Raw genomic sequence first — 19,856 nt, forward strand, 5'->3', positions numbered from 1 at the left:
TAGTGGTCTTTGTGATTGCAGGGCAACAGGAAAAATATTCTAGTTCTGGACAGTGGATGTTCAGGACATATGACTGGAAATAAGGCCCTGTTATCAGACTTTGTGGAGAAAGCTGGCCCAAGTGTTTCTTATGGAGATGGCAACATTGGAAAAACATTGGGATATGGCAATATCAATCTTGGAAATGTCATAATTAAAGAAGTAGCTCTGGTCTCAGGACTTAAACACAATCTGCTGAGTATAAGTCAAATCTGTGACAGAGGTTATCATGTTGATTTCTTTGAAGAACACTGTGAAATTGTGAGTAAATCTAAAGGCAAAGTTGTTCTGAAAGGATACAGGCATGGTAACATTTATGAAGCTAAGCTTTCAACTAGTACTGATGGTTCTGCAATTTGTCTGATGAGTAGAGCATCAATTGAAGAAAGCTGGAATTGGCACAAGAAACTCTCTCATTTAAATTTCAACAATATAAATGAACTGGTCAAGAAAAATCTTGTGAAAGGACTGCCAAAGTCAGTATTTGCTCCTGATGGCCTTTGTGATTCCTGTCAGAAAGCCAAACAAAGAAAATCTTCTTTTAAGAGCAAGACTGAATCATCAATTCTTGATCCTTATCATCTACTACATGTTGATCTATTTGGTCCAGTGAATGTCATGTCTATTGCAAAGAAGAAATATGCGTTGGTCATAGTGGATGAGTTCACCAGATACACATGGGTGTATTTCTTGCACACAAAAAGTGAAACTGCATCTATCTTGATTGATCATGTCAAACATCTGGATAAATTGGTCAAAGATTCTGTGAAAATTTTAAGGAGTGATAATGGCACTGAGTTCAAGAATTTGATAATGGAAGAGTTCTGCAAAAACCATGGAATAAAGCAGGAATTTTCTGCTCCTGGAACTCCACAGCAAAATGGAGTTGTTGAAAGGAGGAATAGAACTCTCATTGAAGCTGCACGTACAATGCTTGAAGAAGCAAAGCTTCCAACCTATTTCTGGGCTGAAGCTGTGCAGACTGCTTATTTTACTCAAAATGCAACACTTATTAACAAGCATGGAAAAACACCATATGAGATGGTGAAGAAAAAGAAGCCAAATCTGAAATACTTTCATGTATTTGGATGCAAGTGTTTTGTTCTCAAGACTCATCCTGAACAGCTATCCAAGTTTGATCTAAAAGATGATGAAGAAATCTTTGTTGGATATCCACTTTCCATAAAAGCCTTCAGAGTCTATAATTTGAGAACAAAAGTGGTCATGGAATCTATCAATGTCTCTTTTGATGACAAGAAGATTACTGGTCTTGAAGATTTCATTGACCATGATCAGCTGAGATTTGAAAATGAAGACTCAAATTCTGATACTGAAAATCCTGACAGTCTAAGTCCTGATACTGTAAACTCTGATGGATTAAACTCTGATGTTATTGAAACTGTGGTGACTACGTCAAAGGAAGATGCACCTATGCAGGGGGAGCAAACTCAAGATCTTACCACATCTCAAGAAACATCAGAACATACATCTGGCTCTTCAAGTTCTGATTCGTCAAGTTCTGATAAGCCAAGTTCTGCCAGTGCTGAAAATCTAAATTCTGAAGAATCCAACTCACAGAGCATAGTTTCAGGGGGAGCATCAGAAAATGAAAATGAAGACAGCATGGATCATGGGGGAGCATCCAGTTCTAGAGAAAACCTTCGATCTGCAAGGAAGTGGATAAAATCACATACACCTGATTTAATAATTGAAAATCCTGATGCAGTTGTCAGAACTAGAACAGGTAATCCAGTTCAACACTCTATGATAAAGCACATCAGCATCAGGTACCACTTCATAAGGGAACATGTGGATGAAGGTACAGTGGAATTGCACTTTATTCCAACAGATCAACAACTAGCAGATATCTTCACAAAACCACTGTGTGAAGCCACTTTTACAAGATTGGTAAATGAACTTGGAATGATTTCAGGTTCTTTCTCTAAATCTGCTTAGTCTTGTTCTGTATTATCAGACTTTATGATCAGTATTTACAGAATTTAATCTCTTTGTGTATTCTGTGATTAATTGATAAATGTTTTTAAGTACTGACTGTTGTCAGATATATGTTTCTAAACTCTGATAAGTGATATGTCAGTCTAAGTAACCATTCAATCCTATGAGGATAATTGTGTTAGATACTGACCTAGTAGTCTTCAATAAACAAATGATCCCATGTAAGAAGTAATTATTTCTGTGGAAATTTTATGACACAGGCAAATTCTGATAATTGAGCTTAGTTGAGTTTACTTTGTTTATCTTATTACTAAGTCACAAATTATAATAATGCTACTCATCTGTTAAGTTCTGATACTAGTAAAACTGCTGAATGTACTAAGTGCTGATAAACCTCACTTATAAAAAGAAAAATCAAAAGGATCAAAGAATAAAATCAGGTACTCCTTTGAGATCTAGAGTAAAAATGTGGAAGGGAAGACCCAAGTGCATTGCTGGTATTAAGTAAATATGCATTATAAAAGCAAAATATTTTCTTGGTGACTTTTCACTATGATTACTGGAGAAATACTCTGATAATAGCATAAATTCTGATAAGCAGTCGTGACTCACTTACACTGAGGAGCCACTGTAAAATAGAATTTAAAAAGATGCATAAAATTAGCACAAATCAGTTGAGGTGGACTCAAGCATGAACACATTCATCAGTAAGTTTCAGGATAATGACAGCTCTTTAGCAAAATTTTAGTTATGCCTTATTTCTAAGATGTACTGAAGTGAATCAGACTTTACTCTTTGTATGCTATTTAGCTTGATGCACACACTAATCACTCCATCTGAATGATGAAAATTACTGTGGTGGTCTATGTTGTTTTAGATAAACAGTCATTGTGTCACCTTGCACTAATTCTGAGGACAAGTTCTGGTTGCATATTCTGAAGATTAAGTTCTGAAGAGTATAACTCAGAACTTGTATGAGGATTTACTCAGATAAGCATTTTTTTTCGAGTTAAGAAATTATGTTCTGATGACTGTTAAGTTCTGAAATAAGTCTAAGTTCTGATATTACAATCTAAATTCTTTACTTGACTTATTTGTGGCTAAAATTTGATAACAATCTCGGTTCAAACTAGAATATGTTGAAGTGGAAGATTAATAGTCACTATGGTTAGGGTTAATGGTATTCGTACTTGAACAGTCTACTTTTACTTGTTACTTGTGCGCATTAAACCATGTTTTCTCCTTCCAATGAATGTTATTCTTTTTCCAAGTATAGGGAAACGAGGTAGAATTAATTCTACCTGTCAGCATTAAATACTTTTACGTCTCCTGGCATTCTCTTGCCTATATAAGCAGCCACTTCACATCAGCCTTCCCATCAAATTATTTCTCACAAACTTACATTCATACTTTTTCTTTCAAAAACACAATGGTCAGATACAACATGTTTTTGAACTACCAAAACTTCAATATGGAGCTAAGCTGTGCCGACTGGCAGCAGGAATGGCACGTCACGGCCATTCCTGAGGAGATATGGGACTCTGTCCCACAGGAGGTACTGACCCACCTCCTGTTCTTCTATATGGACTACCATCGCCATCTGGAGCGATTGGAGGAGGAAAGGCTGGAAGCTCTCCGCCAGCAAGAGCATATCATCCGACTCGCCATTCTGTTTGTCGAGAGTAGGAAGAAGAAATGATTTAATCTCATCTTCTTCCTGTTTTTCTTCATCATCAGCCTTGCCCTGCTTCTTGAGCTAGGACTAAGGCTGTTGATGTTAGGTTTAGTAGCTTAGGGAAATCTTGTATAAGTACTGATGTAATTTCCATTTCATGAATGTATTCTCTTGATATATTAATGAAATTTGTTTTTGTTTCAAGATTTTATCTCTAAGTTATTTTGTAATGCATTGATAAATCCTGATTGATATTCTGATGACCATATAAATTATGTTTTAATTTAAGTTCTGACTTTCCTTTATCAGTACTTACTCATATGATTTATCTTGGTCATTTTCACTTGATTTCTTTTCAGAATATTAATGATGCAGTGAAAAATAATTAAATCAGTGGGAACGGTTTTAATTTTGAATTAAAACTGTTTCACCTTGATTAATGGAATATCTGGGTAAATGGAACGGTTTTTCCTTGCAAACAGGAAAGTGGGCAAGTAATGATTACTGTTTTCTCGCGCCCAGTAACTATCTGTTATTACTGCATGTCTGACAGGTGTCCAGCGGTAACATTTTTTTCAGAGTATAAGTACGACAGAGAAAGGATTTCTTTAATCTTTTATTTCCTTCATACTTTTTCTCTCTACTTGCTTTTACTCTCTCTTTCTCTCACGTTGGTTTTTCATACAGACATTTTATCAAACACCTAACAAGCACTTTTAAATCTCAATTTTTCACATGGCACCTAAGGATTTAATCATTGATGGAGCTAAGTTTGTTCCAAACAACTATGCTGCAATTCTTGATCATGCTGAAGCTCCATCTGAATTGCATTTTGTGCAAGATCTTCTTGCACACAATGAGATTGGTTATGCACTGACCCAGCCTTCAGTCTTTTCGAGCCAACAAGTTCTGACGTTTTGGCGGACTGGGCACTATGATGATGGTGGTAAACATGGCACTCCCAGTATTGTTTTCGAAGTGGGTGATTCTTCTTATGCAGTCACTCCTGGTACAATACGCAAAGCTCTACATCTCCCAGAAGATTGTACGTTTTCAATTCCAGAAGAATCAGCTCTTCAGGAGTTAATGGAAAATTTGGGGTATGAAAAGAGTTTGGCAAAACTTGGGCAGTTGAAACGGGCTCATATCAGAAGAGAATGGAGCTTCTTCTTCGACTGCATCACCAAAGCTTTTGGGAACAAATGTTCGAATTTTGATGCTATCCCAATTCTGAGTCAGCATATCGGGTATGCTATTATCCATCAAACTCATTTTGATTTTACAACTGGTATAATTGGTTTTATTGGGGATAGGATGACAGAGGATAGGAATGTTGTCTATTTTGCTAGATTCTGTCAACTTATTTATACTTTTTGTACTGATGAACCTCAATTAGTCAGTTCCTCAACCCCACCTTTTAAAGTTGCAAAACGCTACTTTAATGACCTGGTAAATGCTGACACTAAGAAATCAGTGGTTAGACCATTACAGATTCCTCAGTCTGTAAAACAGATCCTAGTAAATGCTGATCCTGATACTTATAGATCTGTTTACTCTGATGTCCAACCAACAACAAACACCCAAAAACCATCATCCTCAACACCTACCACTCATTCTACTCAACCTACCCTCAGGACATATCTCAAATCCTATCTCTCCACTTCACAGACTGTTCAACCCTCATCCTCAGCACCTACTGTGAAGCCTTCATCCTCCAAGCCAAAGAGGACAAAGACTGTTCCTCAAACACCTCAAAAGAGAAGGAGGATTGCCTTGAGAGATGAATCTGATACTGAGGAACAGGTTCCTTCTTCAGAACCTCTTGTAGGTGAAGCTGAGAAAAAGACTTCTCAGAAGGATTCTGGAATTGGGGGATCTAGGCTTCTCAAAAGGCTTAGAAGAATGACAGTTCCTGAAACTCCCAAGGAATCCAAATCAACAAAGAGATACAAGAAACAGAGGGCAAAAAGGCCAGTTTCAGATGATGAAGAGGAAGCAGCTAAGGAAGGGGATCAGGAATCTCTGATCTCACAAGACAAGGAATTTGCTCCAGTCACTTCTTCTCCATCAACTCCATCTAAGGAAGCTGTTTCTGAAAAGGCTACCACACCATTTGTGTCTCCTGTTGATCCAGGCACAAGTGCTGATATTGATGTTCAAAACTTGGTTGTGCCTGAAGTAATTCTCTTAGAAGCTCCAACGGCAAATAATCCTTTCACAACACATGTTACTGATGTTGTTCAAACTCCAGAGTTATCAACAACACCTTCTCTGCATCAAGATGCTGATGATCAGACTTTAGGTGAGCATCAGGATATGGCTGTTGATCAGAACTTAGAACAAGATCAGCAATTAGAGGATGCCGAAGCCTCCATTGCTACTCACACTGTTATTTTATCAGAGGATACTGATTCTGTAAGTTCTGATGCTGCAAATGCTGGAGATACTGGTGATGCTGCTCCAACTGCAGATGCTGATGCAGCAGGTCCTTCAGGACATGCTCCTCAACAGACTATTCTAAAGTCTGAACTGGTTAAGAAGTTTGTTACCAGAGAAGCACCAGTACCTTGGAGTGAAACTCCTGCAGGACAGGAGTGGACTAAGGAATGGAACTCAGTTTCATGTGTTCCAACTGAAAAGCATCTTGTTGAGCACTTGACTAAAGCTGATGAAATGTTAAATTCTGATGATTTCGAAACCCAGCTTAGAGTCACTGCATTGAGTACTAAACATCTACAAGGTCTTCACTCAACTACTCATGCAGAGCTACACAAGATTCAGGAAGAATTTATCAAACAGGAACAAGTTTGGAAAATTGATAAGAAAAAGTTCTTCCAACCTACCATTGACAGGATTGCTTATATTGATAAGACTCAAGGTAATCAACAAGCTCAGATTGATGATATTCTGACAAATCAAGCTTCTTAGCAATCACAACTTAATGAAATTCAATCTTCAGTGGAATTGCTTGTCTCCCTTCTATTACCTGCTGATGCCAAAAAGGGGGAGAAAGTAATTAAGTCCAAATGCAAGACTGACAAGACACTGAAAGGTAAGGATGATGGAAAAGATGATCGAGGAAGCTCTGAAATGGGTAGAGGTCATAGTCAAGGTAGAGGATTCACATCAAGACAAGCTAGTCACAGGACAAGTTCTGATACTAGGAAAAGAATAAGTTCTGCTACTGGTAAAAGGATAAGTTCTGATGAACTTTTAGATCTTGATGAGGAAATGTCAAGACAGTTATTTCTTCAGGAAAATCCAGGAATGGACAAGTTCTGATACTAGGAAAAGAATAAGTTCTGCTACTGGTAAAAGGATAAGTTCTGATGAACTTTTAGATCTTGATGAGGAAATGTCAAGACAGTTATTTCTTCAGGAAAATCCAGGAATGGACTTGGAGAGTTTAATGAAAGAAGAAGCCAGGCTTAAATCAGAGAAAGTCACATCTAAATCTGAAGCTTCTGGTAAAAAGCCACTTCCAAAACTCAAAGGCATTGTGATCAAAGAAAGGACACATACTGAAGCAACATTGGCTAGATCACAACCGCAGATAGATCCAAGATCCAAGGGTAAAGAAAAAGTTGGTGAACCTATCAAGGTTTATGTGCCTCCTGAGGATGAAGAAATTACTGATGAAAAGGATAATCTTGCTCTGACTTCAAGAAAAGTTCTTAAAACAACCTCTGACATGGTTCAAGTTGTTCAGAGTCAAGAAATTATAAGTTCTGATATTCAGAAGAAGCAAGTAACCTCTGACATAGCTCAAGTTAACTTGATATCAGAAGATAGACCAGAGACACTCCTACCAGGATTCACTAAAGCAAAACAGACTCAACCTTTGAAGACTACTGCAAGTGGTTTTGAAGTAAGAGTAGTTACTGGAAAGGAAGCAAGAGATAAAACTGGATTGGAAAGTGCTGATGAAAGGAGAATACATAACACTACCAATGATCCAACTTCCTTGAGTAAACCAGGTATTGGAGCAACTCCTGAGAGATTGAATCAACTGGAATCTGTACAGATGGTTTACCATACCTACTTGAAAGAATACATCATGTTGTATTTCATGACAGATGGTAGGGTTTATCATATAAGACAAAATGCCATTCCATTGAAGTATTTTGAAGAATTGGAGCATGTACTTTTCTTACTTCAAGTGGATGACAGAATAACAGGAACTGCTGCAAACTATTTAAAAGAACAGATTCAGAGATAGAAAAGGCTTTATTCTGTTAAGTCTGACAGCACATACGTTCCAAAGTACAGAGATCACAATGGTGATAGAGTTGAAATGAAGCCCAACACTGCTAAGATTATAACTACCTTTCTGGGGTACCGGGCTGTTGAATTCAATCTTGAGTCTGATAAAGCTTATTTGATCAGACTGGATCAGGATATAAGAAAAGCAAAGATCAATGATCTCAGAGCTGCAATCTTTCAAATTGGTGAAGATACTGCAGAGCTTAAAGATGCCAAAAGGAGAATGATTGATGAACTCAGATATGCTGAGAAATGTTTGTTGAAGAACTATCTCAGAACAACTCCTGACATCAGAGAGATCAGATGATGAAGCCAAGTCGAAGATCTACAACTGCTTAAATTCTGATATTTGTACAGACTGAAGTTGTTATCAGAAGTTGAATATTGGTAAAGCTTTAAGGACGGTAAGTTGTAGTTATCTAGTCTAATTCTCATGTATTTGTACTTAATGTTTTTGACATCATCAAATATCTATTAAACTTGTATATTATGCTAATTTACAAGTTGGGGGAGATTGTTAGATATATTTGATAATGTCATGGCTAATATAATTTATGTTTAGATTTCAGATCTTACTTAACAGGACAAATCAGTACTTAACTGTTGATCAGTACTTATACTGGAAGTCAGGACTTAAGGATATCGGTACTTATATTATCAGGAGATAATCATCAGAAGTTAGATATCAGAACTTAAGTGCTGAAGGACGATCAGATAAGGACAGTAGCTGATTAAAGGAAAGAAGATCAAGATAAACATAAGAAGAGATATGCATGAAGAAGGAGTTCCGTGAAGAATGGAATACTTGGAAGAAAAGATATCTGATTGATATGTTTTAGGAAGCAGAATTATATTCCATATCAATTAGCGATTATCTTGTAACTGTGTAGTATATAAACACAGACATAGGGTTTACACTATAAGTGTTATCATATTCGAGAAGATAATTCATTGTAACCCTAGCAGCTCTCGTGATATTTGTTCATCACTGAGAGGTAACAGTTCCATACTATAACAGAGTTTATTATTTCAATAAAGTTTGTTTTCTGTTACTTAATATATTAAAGTTCGATTTGATTGTATTATACACTTTATTCACCCCCCTCTACAGTGTGTGTGACCTAACATAGGCGTTTTGATTCAGGAATCATTTGATTGTTTTGATAATTTGTATAGCTTTGTCTTGAGTTTAGGAATGATTTTGAGTATTTAATTGATTCATATAACCCCCAGAAGTAGTTGTTCGAGTTCTTGGTTTTCTTGATAGTTTAACTTCGTTTTTGTTAATTTGTAGATGTTTTTGGTTGTTATTGATTATTGGAATTGATTTTGGAATTCGAGAGCGTGATTTTAAGATATTATTCGTAATTTTTCGTATACGAAATCGATATTTCGAGATTTGGCCGGAAATTTTATGCTTTAGATCGGAGAATGTGTTCCAAGGGTTATGAAGTGTTGTTAGTGATTAATTCGTGTTTAGGACGTTGTTTGTAATCGATTCCCTGAAAAATTCGATCATAACGGTGCATGAATTGGTCGTAATTAAGCTCGCCGGACTTGGGTTGAAGGTCGTCGGTTTCTGGTCGTTTCTCGCCGGAGAAGACAACGCAGGCGGTGTTAAGGACGATCGAGGGCAAGGCTGAACTACAGGAAGGATTTGGGATGGATTCGCATCGAAAACGAAACAGAAGCATCACGTTGGTTCGTGATTTAAGCTCGCCGTAGCCTGTCGAAGAACCGCCGGAAACTGGAGATTTTCTAGAAACCGGTCGTGTTCTTCCCGGCCCGGTTAGCCACCCATGACCCGGTTGTTAACTCGAAAAACAACCCGGGTTTGATCCTTTGATTCCTAAACTCATTTTCTGATTTATGTTTCTGAATTTCTAATTAATTATTTGTATTTTATTAAAATAAAAATCAATTTAAATAAATTCTAAAATTCTAATAAAAATCAGTTTTAAATTCTGAAAATTATTAATAATAATTTTTAAATTATTTTCTTAATTTAGAAATTCGAATTTAGTTATTTAATTAATTAATTAATTATCTAATTATTTACCTATTTACTTATTAATTAGTGATTAAGTAATTACTTAATTAATAAGGATTAAAATTTATCGAATATTACGAGTAAAGATTCGATTATTCCTTAAATTATACGAGTAATTGAACGATGAGTTATATTATGATTATTCGAGCGATAGTTAATTAATCGAAGAATATCAGATAATTATTCGTAACGAATAATTAAATACAGATAATCGATTAAATCGTAAAAGTAATAATAATAACCGTAATATTTCAATAATTATTCGAGAAAGGTGAATAACTCGTATTAATACGAGTAGTTGATCGTTGAGTTGGATTATGATTGGAATAATAACTAATTATTCGAAAGATATCGTAACAGCTAGTTGTATCGATTATTTATTTGTAAATAATCGATCTAATCGAGTAAGTAATAATAAATTTTAAATATTTGTAATAAATTGTAATTAATCCTAATAATTAGGGATTAATTATTTTAAATTATTAAATAATTATTTATTAATTATTTATTTGTTATTTATTATTTATTAATTATTTAAAAATGATTAATTATTTCGATAATCAATCAGATATTTTTTAATAAATCATAACATATTCATTTTAATTCCAAAAATTATAGAAAAATTATTTTTGACTCTGATTTTTCTTAAATAATTATTTAAAAATTATTTTTGGGTTTAAAAATTAGTAATAATTATTTATATTGAATAATAAATTGAATTATCAGTGTTTAGTTGATATTAATTAGACCGTTAGTCCGATTTGAGCGAAACGAAAGCCCTCTGACTCAGAATAATGAATTCTTTTCATTAAAAATAATATTAAGACCTAATTTCTTCTAGAAATTAGTTGACTTTGTTATTTGCCTGATTATCAGTCGAAGTGTGTGTCGAGACGAGTCCGAAAAATTCCGAAAAATAGGAAATGAGGAAGATGGTGATTAGTGGAGCGATCAGCGAGTCGATTTTGATTCTAAAAATTATTTTAACTATAAAAATGATTATGTGCTTATGTGCTTATGTGTATTATGTGGTTAATCGAGTCTTACTTGTTAATATGTAAACATACGAGTCAGTCATAAGCGCATGGGTAGATAATAAGAACGATGTGAAGTCGATTCAAGATGTAATTGAAGTACGAAATGACTTAACCAGTCTATTTTTCTAACAGAAGCTAAGCCAGCAAGGCAAGTTGAGTCGGTAATAGACAAAGGTGACATATTTGCAGTAAGTCGCGCAGAAGGCAAGTTTCTCCCCTATTCTATTTTCAGAATAGTGATATTTCTTCAGATTCTTATCACGCTTGCACTCTTTTGATTCTCTTGTTCATATTTCATTTCGGTTCTTGCTTATCCTTTTCATTTGACTTTATTTTTCATATTCCAATTGTTACTCACAATCATTGATATATTCTAGTGATTAGAATATGTCAAAGCATACTGATTGTTCCGGTTGCTATTCCAGGATACTTTAGCGATTGAGTTTACTTAATCCTAAGGACCGGGACATAACCGGATCCTTGAGATGGGCCGTAGTGCCTGGGTGCCCGACGGGATCTATATAGTGAGATATAGATCTGCATTGTATCCTGGCTGATCAGCAGGGTATAGATGCGAACTTGCGTCCAGTTTAGTTCGTTTGTATTCGCCAATAATGGCCTTCGTTCTATTCTCGCGGGGTTATATCTTTGCAGATATACCCGGGTTACGGTTTCATTTAAATTGCTTTAACACTGTTTATATTTTGCGGACTTGTTGAGCAATTTTTGGCTCACCCTATTTGTTGTTATTCACCTTATTATTTTCAGTTAAGAAGGAATATGAAACTCATCAGGACTCGAGTGGTAAAGAAGCGGGTCAAGTTTCGGGATCCCCTCATACCCAAGGTGTTGATCCCAATCTAGGAAGAAAGTTTTGAGTTGCCCGAACAGGTGGAGTATAGATAGTTAGTGTGTGTGTTTGAATAAAAGATGAACTTAGTTTAAAACTAATTAGACAATGGTTTGTAATAAAGAGAGTTTGTGAGATTTTGAATTTGGTTTGTAATGATAGTAGTTAGTGGTTCTTGTTTTCATACTTCAACCTAAAAAAATCCTGGTTAGTGTTAAAGGGGTTTAGATTCATTTCTTTATTATTTGTAAATCAAATTGTACAGGTTTGGTGATTAGCTAGTAACCCCCAGACTTTTACCCCGGGTCTCGAGGGCATTACACTTCCCATTATCTATATTTTTAGAGTTTTGTATATGGGTTTTTTATATTCACTAGAAAGCCCATTCGGTAAAAAGAGTCCAGCTAGACTCCCGCCCTCTCCCGCTTCTCCCGCCTCTCCCTCAATCTCTCTCTCGTCCCTTTTATTCCACAAAATAATTTTAGTGTTCCACGCAACCGATGTTTTCGGGTAGCCATGATCAACCCACACCTCCTCCATGTTTGTGTGGTGTTTTCTTGTTTGCTGCATATTATATTGGATTGTCTACTATGTGTTTGATCTATTGTTTTAAAGAGCTTTCAATGTTGCCAAGATTTTTTGAGTATTGTCATGTGTTTGTCTTAATTGAGATATATTTATTAATGGTTATAGTAGTTGAATCAAAAATATGTACATGCTTGTGCTTCATTACTGTGAAGACTCTAAAACAGTCTAGTTGAGCTCTCATGTGTTTTGATGTTTTTGGACAATTAGAAATTGCAGTGACTTGATAAATTGTGTTTATTGTAGAAAATGGATTCCCCTTTCATTCAATTGCTGAATAATGGGGTATATAATGAAGAGATGAGTTTAGAATCACCTCCATTATAAATTGAATTCTGCAGCATTCTATTGAAAATTTCTGCAATTATAGATTGAATTCAATCTACTGTCTAAGCTGCATTATTTACACATGGATTGAATTCAATCTACCTCCTCGGTGATATTTCCTAGCCGCCTCTTGTACAGCAGCAAAATACTTTCTCTTATTACCTTGAGGAGCTGAAATTTGAATGTGAAATAAAATCGATAGAATATTGATTTTGAATTATAGATAACTAATATGAAGAACACCATTGGAGACACACATCTTTTTGGTTATCTATAATTTAAAAAACCATTATTATACATTATTTTAGATAACCAATATAGAGAACGTGGTTGGAGTTGCTCTTATACTCCTGATTTAGTGCGAGTAGAGTGCAACACAGGCGAGCCCGGGCTAGGCCGAGCGACTCGTGCCGAGCTGAATATATGCAGTTATACGTGTAATTAAAAGAAAATGATAAGTTAAAGGACGAAAGGCATTATCTTTTATTAACGTACATACATTAGTTGTTTCTGTTTAGACCTGTCAATATTGATAAACGACACGTGAATATGATATGAAACGACACGAATAATTAGTGTTTGAGATCAAAAATTTGGTACACGAACACGGAAAAATATGAATATAATTAGTATTAGATTTGGGTTTTCAGTATAAGTACACGACACGGAACGTAAGTAGACGGAAGAAATAAATAATTAAATTTGTAAATATATATATTATATATATACGTAATACCAAATGTGAATTTTACCTACTGTAAATAACATATATATAATTATAAATACTAAAATATATTTTATTGTTCCTTAAATATGTGAATGAACTCTTCACTATTTAATTATCTATTGTATTTTTTAACCATTAATATTTTCCGTATATCATCTGTGTACTTTAGTGTACTAAAACGGGTAAATGCGAATATATTAATTTCGGGTTAGTGTCACCAAATTGGTACACTCATTCGAATCCGGGTTGTGTTCGGATTTAAGATTTGGTACATGAAAATATGAAAGTACACGGAATATTTATACACAATACGAAACTTTGACTGGTCTACTTGGTGACAGTTGAATATTCAGCTGGTCAATTATTAATTTATTATTAATTCATGTGTGCACGTATAGATTTGTCAAAAGAAATGCTTAGTACATTCAACAATTATTCAAGTGCATACTATATTATTATTTTAAGGTAGATTATACGAGTTAGACGAGTCTGCGAGCCGTCCTGGTTATACAGGTCGTGCCGGTTCGACACCCGTACTGAATTGGGTGCTGAGTCATGCCGAATTATGAATTAATATTTTCGGACTCATGAATGCCTCGTTTATAAAAATGGGTTGCGACGAGTTGGATTTAGCCCGAGACCAGCCGATTTCAGATGATTAAAAAAGCGAGTCGGCCGGTGTGAGTCGGGACGAGCTGATCCGCCCATTTGACCACCTCTAACTACCAAGTCTTTTACGTCATTTTCATTATCACAATTTTTTTATACTATTTTCCATCTCCTGAAATCCCAACCAACCACCACCAAACCATCTCATATTTTATCATGTTCTAAAATCGATCCAATTTCATTCATAGTGGCATATTCTCATCCACCATATCCAATTAATAAACACACTCATAGATTAAAGAGAGAATAGAGCTTCAATAATCAGATTGACGAAGGTGTATTATAATATTTGACCCGATTTTTTCAATTTTGACTTGATTATAATTTGATTTTGACTCGATTTTGAGGAAAAAAATTTTCCGGCCATTTTAGGATTATTTGATTGGAAACCTGTCACTTAATGATTTATCGACCGATTAATCGGTAAAATCGCAGATTTTTATAACCATATATATTCTTAATAATTGAAAAACAAATTTTATAAGATATTATGTTATATTAATATGCGTATTATGGCATTTTTATTCATTCTCCTTTACTTATGGGTTGCATGTAAAAAATAGATTGAATAAACACTAAATATAGTATTATATTAACGGGACTCAAATCTTAAATCTCTAGAAATATTTTAGAAAATAAAAATTAAAATATTTACCATAATATTGAACTATATTGTTGTTGGCGAAACTCTGGACTCCGAACGAATTTTTGTATGTAGTTTAGATATTAATCTAAATATTATTTTAATATTGCATCTAACGATTTTCATCAATTTAAGCTAAAATCAAAATATTATTATTTGCGGTACCGTATCGAACAACCAACTGACAACTACCAAATAGAATGTTTTTTACTTATAATATTATAGTATATACACAAATGATATTTACTAGTTTTATCTTAATATTATTTATATTTTATTATATAATTATTAATAGTTGAAAAATAAATTATAGAAGATTAAAAGTTATAATAATATATATTTTATGGAATTTTTATTTATTATCCGTTACTTATAGGTCGTTGTATGATAAACTCTAAATCCTCTAAAAATAGTTTAGAAATAGAAACTTAAATGTTTAACTATAATACTTTGGCGAGAATCGAATTATGAATCTGCAAAACTAGTTTAGATATTTATATAAAATTATTTTATTATTATATCCATGATCTATGTAAGGTAAGATTAAGATTTAATGATTGTTATTTGATATATTAACTAACAAATAGAGAGTGTTTTGCTGGTATTAATACAGTATAGATTATCTTAACAATTTAACATGCATAAGGGTAAAAACTATGATATTGAAAGATAAATAAATTTGATAATTCATATAATAAATATTTATAAAACATCGTGTGCATCGTATAAAGTTAGTGATCCAAAGTGAAGAGAAGCAATCCCGTAACTAATATAATACAATTTTGCGATTCACAAAAGTCACACTTATTTCAATATTGAACAAGAAAAGCTCTCTACACATTAATCCTGTGTTTTACGAAATTTGAGATCTAACATGAGATAATGTTTTAGAAAATTTGAGATCTAACAAGAGATAATAGATAATCAATTTCATGACTGACATTTTTTACTTCACATGAGTCTAGTACGGGATTCACAACATTGATTGTTTCATGAGATAAGGACAGAAACTCTTGGATACATGCATAGCAAGTGAGATTATCTTCGCTGAGATAGATTATCTTCGACGAGATAGTGCAGCAGCAAGTCCACCAGCCACAAGCGCTGCAGCAGTGGCAGCTATGCCTATGCCTATTGCTCCATCTGTCAAACAGATTAATATGAAAGCATAAACGAAATCATATCTGTTAGGTTTCTTAAGCTGAATGCAGACGAAGAATAAAAAATCAGTTATGATTGATACCTTTTGTGATGCGATCTTCAACTGCTTTTTTCAGATTCAGGGCCTGCCTCCAATCTGGTTGAATCTACAGACCAAAGTTCAAAGAGAAAACTTAAATAAAGTATAAAAGAAATAAATTTAGTAACAGAACTCTTTCTCTTTGTTAAGTTCTATAAAAATTGAACGGAGAATGTACAGTTACAACTTCATAACGACAATCAGAATGCTTAGAAGTACATTAGTAGCAAACCAAAAAGAACATGCTACTTGTGTCATACATGCACATTCAAGTACTTGCATAGTAACTTGATAACATAAATAAGGTAAACAGCCTCTTAACAATTGAATGATTACTAAACTTAATAGCAAGAGTAAGGTAAATAGCCTCTTAACAGTGACATAGTTTATCCAACACAGGAAAGAAACTAGAACACACCTCCAAACAGCGCTCTGCCAGTTGCCTGCTCCTAGGATAATCTCCACTTCGGAAATACCCAACAGCTAGAAGGTACAACTTTTCCCTCATTAGCTCTGGGGTACTGCCAGTGCCACTTAAAGAAGCTGCACATATAGACCCAGTTAAAGGATGTACCACACTTGATCCAAAAAAAGTGTTACAAACATAAAGTAAGAGAAAAGAGCAAACAACAGTCTTCATGTCCACTTGTCACCTTCAAGCATCGCAATTCCACGCTGTACATCTTCCGGACGTCTAGAGTGAACAAGAGCCCATGACAATCTCGTTTTGCATTCACTTTTAACCTCATCAGAAGAACCTTTCTCAGCCTCTGCAACCTCCCTTTCACAACCCTGAAAAAGTAATCGTATATTTATTTATTATTTCAGCGTAAAATGCAGCATTTAGAAGCCATTCAGAAGGATACGTATTCAAATGATAATGAAATTGGTAACAAAACTCAGTTAACTAATTCAAAAGTAAAAAGTTAAAATGAATTCATAGTAAACTTGCGATGGAAAAACCTTGCTTACAATTGTCAAACCCTCAATAACTCAGACATAATTTTAGCTGGCAAAGTTAGGAATTAAGAGCATGAATGACCTAATAGTTTATACGGTGCCATCTTGAATAATTCATTACCGAAATAAATAGTTCACTGGTGTCCCATGGACAATTCGCATAAGATGTCATCTACATAAGCAAGAACCAGTTTTGGCATTCAAAACATTACTTGCTCAGACTCAGGTATAGGTTGTTGGAGTACATTTCTAAAACGTTAGTATTTGTGGACAGTCCTATATTTAGTTCCAGTTATGGCAACAGAGCATAACTATTTGTATAACTATTATATTAGAAAATTTTGGTAGCCAAAGTTTACAATAAAACTCAAAGTAAACATGATTTTTCAAAGGATCTTGTAAATTACGCGTCTTCTCATATGTGATATGTGGGTCTTCATTAGGTCAAAGTGTTCATATTTCAGTTAAAAGAACTGAACAAAAATAAGGTCGTGTGTCCGAGTTTCCGACTATGTTGCACGGGGATGCCTACCAGGTGGCATACCCAAGTTTGAGGACGTCCCGGGGACGCGACCGGGAACAGTTTGGGGACATCCCAACTCCCAAACAATCTGGGGACGGGGGGTTCAAAATGGGGACGTTTCCTAGACCAAAATGACAAAAATACCCATCCACGGTTAAATAAAAAACATATTTCAACACTACTTCTAACTTACACACACACACAACACTACTCTGTATATACATACAAATATATAACACTCCTCTCTCTCAAAAAAAAAATACACACGCTCATAATCTCTTCATTATCAATGGGATCTCAACATAGAAGTAGTGGTACTGGTAGTGAACATGGTGGAAGTGGAGATGGAACTGGGACAGCGACCAGTAGCGGGAGTGTGTTTGAAATTCAACCTCCTTTGTGGGACTATTTAAAAAATGGAGAAACTGGAGGAACTTGGAGTTATCAGTGCTATTATTGCGTTGAAATGGAGAATGAGTTGATATCTGCTGATGTTAATATTTGAGAATTTTGCCTTCTCTTATTTCAATATGCCGTCCCCCTACCCTTTAATTTTAAAGTTAACTTTTCATGTCCCTGTACCTGTATGTTCACGTACCCGTACCCGTCTCCGTGCAACATAGGTTTCTGACAATTGACATGAGTACAAAAGCGGAACCCAAAGAGTAAGAGTAACATAGTAAGGCACTTGAACTGAGAATATCATTTAAATGCAGATTGTGTCCAACAGTAACAGTTCACAGCACAAACTACCACACAAATGGTATATATCCAAAATAGCAATATTAAGGTAGGCGCAAACATAGAAATACAATGACTAATATAAGGAAATTGAATTTTTTTCAGTTTGCTATTTGTGAATTACCACTGTTAATTGAGCGATGTAGATCAAGTTCTAACAGCACAAACTACCATACCAAAGATATTTATCCAAAATAGCAATATTAAAGTAGCAATATACAAATATAATGACTAATATTAGGAAATTGAATTATTTGAGTTTGTTATTTAAGGATTAACACTGTTGTTTATGCGATGTAGATTAAGTAGCTCTTGGGACTGGAAGCTGCAACATTGAAAACTATATTGTTTGTCACTTCTCAGATTGGAGTTAATTGTCACTCTTTGGAGTAAAGATAGAGCTGTGGTGGTGAATACCTATAGATGGAGGCAGCAGCAAAGGGATCGTTACCGATGCATTCATACGTATACATACGGTGGGATAACTTTGATCTTGATTTTAATTACTCGTTCACTCCCTATTTAACTCTTTAAAATAACCTTGCCAGAAGTATAAAGGAACTGAAATTGCAAAAATCAAGTCATGCCCAATGTATTATCAATTAAGTCTTTAGTTTTACACCAAAATTGCAAACCTATCGCTCATCAACATTATAATATGTCAATAAATATATATCTGGTTTTTAATAAATTTAGAATCAAGAGCATGTACTAACTTCCGCGATTCCATAACTACTAGATTTATGAGCTATGGCCACTCCCCCTCTCTTATTCTCTCATAAAAATCGAGGGGTTCTCTACACCAAAGGAGTGGTTCTACAGCGTACTTCCATTACACATCGCTTCTACACCACTTACTTTATCAACCTAATAGAGACAAATGACGTTTTTGTCTGCATTTAGGACCGCAAGCTAGCCTTATTCTTTACTTAACAATACTTAGCACAAGGTTTATTCTTCGACTTATCGGCATCCAATTCAATCAAACCCAGGGTATCGCATTCTTGTCTTTAAATCAAATTTAGCCAAATACCTAACCTCTTACCCACTTAACAAGCGGAATTTTATTGTCTATAAATCCGAGCTATAAGCCCGAGATTGCGCACAAAGTATTAGGTCATAATATAAGCGGAGGGAGCTTATATTATGACATAATACCCTAACACCTAACTGAGTAAGCACAGAGGCCGCAATTTGATCTAAAATAGTAGTAGCAATTAAATTTGATATAAAATAGTAGTAGCAATTAAAACAGAAACAGTAGTAATAAACATCGATGTTGAAAAATAAAAAAGAGGGCGGAACAAATGAAAAGGAAAGAACTTACAACAACAATATCAGAGTCGCACCAAGGGATTTGATCGCCGCCGCTGAAAAACGACGTCACTTTGTCGAAGAATTCCCCAATTTTCGCTTCCATCGTTTCTAAACCCTATTCCTTTCTCTGCTCAAAACTTACTCTACTTGGTTTATGTAAACCTTTTTTACACTAGTCGGTTTACATTGTGCAATCAAAGTTCTGTTCTTTTTTTTGTCCTAGTTTTTCTTTTTTTACAAATTTAAATACATCT

General features: G+C 34.8%; 1 protein-coding gene across 1 annotated transcript; it reads right to left on the reverse strand.

Annotated features, from left to right (window-relative positions):
- Positions 1–15,566: 15,566 nt before the first annotated feature.
- On the reverse strand, positions 15,567–19,769 carry LOC141682458 (mitochondrial fission 1 protein A-like). Its single transcript, XM_074487156.1, has 5 exons — positions 19,613–19,769; positions 16,715–16,853; positions 16,480–16,604; positions 16,065–16,128; positions 15,567–15,964 (listed from the first exon to the last, which is right to left on the reverse strand). Exons 1-5 carry the CDS (start codon positions 19,703–19,705, stop codon positions 15,879–15,881), a joined length of 507 nt encoding a protein of 168 aa, XP_074343257.1. The 5' UTR covers positions 19,706–19,769; the 3' UTR covers positions 15,567–15,878.
- Between the last annotated feature and the right edge of the window lie 87 nt (positions 19,770–19,856).

The sequence above is a fragment of the Apium graveolens genome, chromosome 9 (assembly GCF_009905375.1).
Source record: "Apium graveolens cultivar Ventura chromosome 9, ASM990537v1, whole genome shotgun sequence".
Lineage (NCBI taxonomy): Eukaryota > Viridiplantae > Streptophyta > Magnoliopsida > Apiales > Apiaceae > Apium > Apium graveolens.